At 40.0% G+C, this 6,000-nt stretch overlaps 1 protein-coding gene across 5 annotated transcripts in view; it reads left to right on the plus strand.

The window, feature by feature from the left end:
• The window catches only part of syngap1b (synaptic Ras GTPase activating protein 1b), a 217,620-nt gene that overhangs the window by 60,655 nt on the left and 150,965 nt on the right, over positions 1-6,000 (plus strand). For all 5 annotated transcript variants that reach the window (XM_084727652.1, XM_084727653.1, XM_084727656.1 and 2 more), the window contains exon 2: positions 2,423-2,748. In XM_084727652.1, the coding sequence (XP_084583778.1) occupies positions 2,423-2,748 (326 nt within the window). The remainder of the gene's footprint in view (positions 1-2,422; positions 2,749-6,000) is intronic.

A 6,000-nucleotide genomic window follows, 5' to 3' on the forward strand; every position in this document is an offset into this window, starting at 1 on the left:
ATGCATCGTAGAAACGATTAATTTTGACACCCCTGCTAGCCGAGCTAACGGCTGTTACTTTAGCAACACCTTCCCATCAGGAACACAACCTCAGTGCTGTCTCCCCTGTTGGTCTTGGAGGCTGTGTCCATCCTGGTGCCTGACTGTGTTCACTCCTGAGCCTGGTTCTGTTGCCTGCTAACATCAGCTGACAATCTCACTTAGTTACTGTAGCAACAAAGCTAAATTTGTCCGTCAGGAAACCCTGTAATTAAATCAGCGAGAGTTGAAGTTGAGCAGCTGTGGGACATCGGAGGGTAAACCAGACAATATTTTCTCCAAATATGATCCAGTTTTAGTGTGAATGTATTCTTTCATTCTCCAGCAGCATCACAAGCTAAAAAGGAAAAGACAAACTATTAAATTACCTGAAAATAATTACAAAATTACTTATTTGTCATTGTCATTTTTTGTCAATTCTGACTTAATGGAAACTTTAATTACATTTTATGGAAAAACCTGATTAAAGCTTGCACAGATTATATGAACATGGACACAGTATTAATCTTTACCTGTGGTGTATTTCCTGAAGTTAAAACGCAAGTTTAAAAAGTGCAGTAAGGCCAAAAAACTTAGACAGCAGCAAAGGAAGAAAAGACAAAGTGCCTCATTTACCAAAGGTCCTTAGCCACATTTTTCACATAAGAGGAAGTCAAACAGCTACCTGTGAAAAATCCATATTAATGTCTCCAATACTGTGTGATCAATTTCTTACATTATCTGAGGCACAGAGCCCTCAGATATAATTTTAATTTTTTTTCTACATCTTCTTAAATGATCCTCAGAATCAGGGATAACGTCAAAGATAATTCGTACCCCCACAGAGATTAGAGTTTGGTTTCTCTGTCTGTCTGTTAGCAGGATATGAGGAACCTCAGAACAGATTTCTGTTGAATTTGGTGGATGGGACGGCCTCAGGCCAAGGAACAGATGATTAGATTTTGGTGGTGAGCTGGATCTAGGACTTCTTCAATTAGACAATTATCATTTTAGGCTGTGACTATAAAACTAACAGAGATTGAGGCTTGATTTTAAATCCCAAGGGTGTGTTTGCAGAGTAACTATAAAGTGCCTTCCTCTTATAAATGAAGCTCAAAGAGCGAAGAATTTGAGGGGAGCTGTGTCATCTTTTATTTTACTTTGGAGTGTTTCCAAACATCTTCCAGCCTGGTGACATCTTGTATTTGTCCTAGTCTCAAGAACCGCCTGTTCTTTTGTTTTGCCTTTGCCCTTTTTGTTGGATGGGGTCAAGGTTAGGGAAACAAGGACAAAGGAAGCGTAAGACCAGAGAACTGGTGGCATCCACAAGTTTGAGGTCCAACTGTTGTTCATGACAAATGTCTAGCTGTTTTTGATAAAACTGCTCAGATTGTTTTGGCTCTTTTAGTGTGTGTGCGTGTGTGTCTGTATATGTGTGTGTAAAAGTAAAATATTGATAAATTTTATGTGAATAAGATCCCTTTCTACTATTGTTTCATTCTTTAAACGTATTGGTTTTCAAACTGGGGTGCACAGAGCCACAGCAGCAGGTGGAAAGCAGAAGCATGTTAAGTTAATGAGCAAAAAAACACATACACATCACATCAGACTTATTATTTATGAAAAGACATTTTTTCAAGGTATGATTTTGCTTTGTTTTTAGATATAGGAATTAATATCGTATTGCAGACCTTTTAGTGTGATATTATCGAACTGTGAGTTTTAAGTATCTAATACTTTTGCTTTCTAGCCCACAGTAAGACCAAATATCAATACCACCTTAACATCAAGAAAGAGTTAGCTTAGCATAAAGGCTGCTGGAGGTAGGGGGCAAAAGCTATCCTGTCTCTTTTCAAAAGTTACAAAAATTGTATATATTTTTTGTTGAATACGAATGAAAAACAAAATGTAAAAACAACGAGTTGTGTTTTACAAGGAAGTCGTGTGCTGGGCGCGATGAGGGCAAAGTCAAGACCCGTCCTACTCTCACTCTGATTGGCTGGTACTTGTACTTGTTTGTTTGGGTTTTTTGGGTTGGTTCAGTTGAGGTGTGAGGACTGTGATTGGTTAGGGTAAGAATCAACATTTTTTTGTTGTTTTAATATGTGCATCTTTATATGTTTTATTTAAAAGTGCTCTGTTTATTATTAGTATTTAACAGCCCAGAATCAAGCACTGTTTCTAGCATTGTCCTGCACAGTCTCATTATAACTTATGTCTAGTGACCTCTTTCAAGCAAACCTGTCAAACACACTCTCCTGACGCCGATGTTATGAGGACAGACGTGTGTCACAGCATCACAGCCCTTCTACCGATGATCCTAACTGACCTTCTCTTTCCTCCCTCTCTCTCCTTGCCTCCCTTCCTCCCCCCAACCCGTCTCTTCTCCCTATCTCCTGTCCAGATGCAAGGTGTGCCGTCCCCCCCTCCTATCATCATCACCATCATCGCTCCCACGCCCTCTCCTTCCACGCTCCCTCCTACGACCGTCCTGCTCACGAACGCCCCTCCTACGATCGTCTTGCTCACGAACGTCCCTCCTACGACCGTCCCTCCTTCGACCGTTCCATCTACGACCGCCCCTCCTTCGACCGTCCCTCCTACACCCGCCCCTCGCACGAGCGCCCCATCTACGACCGCCCCACGCACGACCGTCCATCCCACGACCGTTGGAACCCCAGTCTCCGTGTGAGCTCCGGAAATCAGCTCTACATGTTGGACCAGGAAGAGGTATTGTACTCCACACACCAGGAATAAACTGATACTGATAATGGATTTGCACAGACAGGACACCAGATGAGAAAATGGGGCTTTAATATCATCAATTTCAAAGGGATATTTAACATGTGGGAAATAAAAATGACTTATTTTCCACCATAGATAAAAGACTTAAGAGAGGATGTACGGCACTGCAGTGAAAAGAGAATCTAATTCATCTTTTTGGACATCTAACACATTTGATCACAGTTAGGTGATACCAAGAATATTTAAGTACTTATTCTTTAAATATTCAAGGTGTGCGGCCATTCAAGGTCTGGCTGTCACTTTGTCACACTTTCAGTCTCAAGTCAAGTAAATTGTTTAGGGAGTCAGGTCTCATAAAGTCAGTTGATAGATAACTCAAGTCAAAGTCAAGTCCTCATTTTTTGACTTGAACCTGCAGTGATTGATCTTTTTGGCCACCTGGTGGCAGCGCAACAAGCTTTGAACACAACACTGACATTTACGTGAGCTTGTAAATGCATCTGTTCACTTGAAAGAATAAAGCTAAAATAGCCAGTGTAAAAGTATGACAGAAATATAAGGGAGAATATAAAATATATAAGAAATATTTCCCTCCCCACAGAATCCAATACAGTGTAGGTAGAAAACATGGCGTACCCTTTAACCCATATTATACAGTATGTACTTACACATGCCACTTACTGTAGGAGGGTATAAGGCCTCGCTCTAAGAAAAAGCAGGGTAATGTGTTCCAGCTAAAGTTACCTTGAGCTGCATTTAATGTGTGAAAAGCCCATATAAATCATATTTATTGTTATTATAAAGGGAAATGGCCAACAAGGTTTGAGTGAATCCAGTTCCACGTTTGTAAGAAATCCAGATTCAGCAAGTTCTGAGTCTATAAAAGTACTTAAAGGGATTATTCAGGTTGTTTGTAGGAGGTACTTATCCATAGTCAGTGTATTACCTACTTATGGTAGGCGGTTGGCACATCCCCAGTTTTCAGAAGTGGACAGGAGTACAAGCAGTGTACTGCTGTGGACAGCGTCAGCAGCAAAATGTATTCTGACAAACTAAAAAAAGGCTCCACCCAGTTTGGCGTCTAGGCTCCGACTTCATCACTCCCCGCAGGTTATATAAGCAAATTCTTGAACCGCCCTGTCGGAGCCTGCAGGTGGATGCTGGGGCGGTGGTGGCGTTAAAAGAGCAAGCAGTGACACTAGTGAATATGCAGCAGTAAGGAGCAAATAAAGGCAAAACCTGACTCTTAATTTTTGAAATGTCAATCTTTTCCCATAAATATTAAGTAATTTGTTATGTAATTCTTGGAAGTTAAACCTAAATGGATTGTAAAAAGGTTTTTTGATGATTCTGATTGGATAAGCAGATTTGTTACTGGGTTCAGATTCTATAAAACTCTATCTTACCCGAACTCTAGTTACAGCTTCAGCTTGGGAAGAGGAACATAGGTCGATGGCGTTCTCATCATGTCATGTCATAAGATTCTCACAGCCTTTGTGCCACTTAAAGGACCCCACTTTTCAGCTAATATCTGTTAAAAAGGAGGTCAGAGACAGAATTTATCCAGCTTCCCTGGATCACTGTCGCCTCAGGCTCGCTTATGGGGGTTCAGTTTCAAGGCCAGTTGTTAATTCTGTGGGAGTCAGCTGTGGTTGGAAACTTTTGGTAATCCTGTGCATTGTTTAACTGGATCATAACTGTGTAACCAGTAACCTCTCAGAGAAAAAAAACATTCTTAAACAGTAGGATGTCTGTGATGCTTTGAAATGAAAAGTTATAAATCACTTTCTCAGCCTGTCTGATCTACGTACTTCTGCGTCACTTACTTTGTTAAATTTTCTTGCTTGCTTGTAGAGTTGCAGGTGCAGAAATGTGTAATTGTATTAGCTTAGTGAATGCAAGACAACATTTTTTGCATTGGAGAAACTGACACCAACCGCTGACTTCACCAGATTTAACATTTTTAGAGTAGTCATAGATTTCTGTCAGTAACATTGAATTATTTTGACCTGATGGCAGGCTACATATGTTCGGTTAAGATAAGCAGACACTGGATTAAACCTGATTTTAGTTCCTAATTGGTATGCATTTCATGTGCAGAGTGTAGGAGTCACAACACCTGATTAACTGCCTATATGATCAGGGATGGTAAGATACTTTTACTTTTACTTAGGTTTTTGCCATTGAGAAAGGCAGGGCAAGTTAAGACAGTGTACAAGATCACCAAGAAGACGTGCAATGTCAGCCCAACTTTGGAAATAAAAAAACACCCTATATAAAAGCAATGCAAACTCATAAATGCAAAATACAACAGCTGTCCAGTCAGTGCCAGTTGTATATGTTCTTCCTTTATACCATTGTCCTTTACTGTTGTCCAAAAACTATTAAAGAGACATCAGTGGGTGACTTGTTACTTCATTACAAACTGCAGTCTGTAGTGAAGCGCTGTAGTTTATCATAAATCGTTCCCACATACACCATCCTAATAATAATAATAATTATAATAATAATAATAATGATAATAATGGATTACATTTGTGTTGCACCGAATCTTACATACTCAATGTGCTTCAGAGTGAAGGGGGTAACTAACTTGGACCACCACCGCTGTGTAGAACCCACCTGAGTGAGGTAGAACGTTCACCACACATCAGCTCGATGTAAAGAGGGAGGGAAAAGGTGCCATAAATACTCACAGCTGAAAATAGTCCCCAACAAATGATTTACTCCCCTTCACAGCATCCAGCTGTTTAAGGAAATACGAGAGCCTTTTTAAAATATGAAACTATATGTTTGTGACCCACTTAACTTTTCTGTAGGAACCAGTTGAAAAGATTTGAGAGAAAGGCAGCTGCATCGGCCGTTTCGGTCTTTTCAACATACAACCACAACACCAGTTAGCATCTGCAGCCAGGATTAATGTGTTGTTTCTGTCTTTTGATAACACTCCACCCTGTGGATGCATTTGTTAATTAGGTAATAATTTTTTAAAAATCATTATGGATAGCAGGTTTAATAGTTTTACCTGAATAGAACTTACTGCTGCATATTTATTGGATGTGACATTAAAGTACAAGTCTAAGTCTGGCATATTTGTAGCTGGGTATGAAAGCAGTATTCTTTTTTTAGTCTGTATTCATTTTAAGACATGATTTGGTTCTGTGTTTGAGCTGTTTTAACAGATTCACAGCTGTGCAGCTACACAGTGAGGCTGCGATCTTCTGCTGTTAAACCAGC

The sequence above is a fragment of the Lutjanus erythropterus genome, chromosome 9, assembly GCF_056507025.1.
Source record: "Lutjanus erythropterus isolate fLutEry1 chromosome 9, fLutEry1.hap2, whole genome shotgun sequence".
Lineage (NCBI taxonomy): Eukaryota > Metazoa > Chordata > Actinopteri > Lutjaniformes > Lutjanidae > Lutjanus > Lutjanus erythropterus.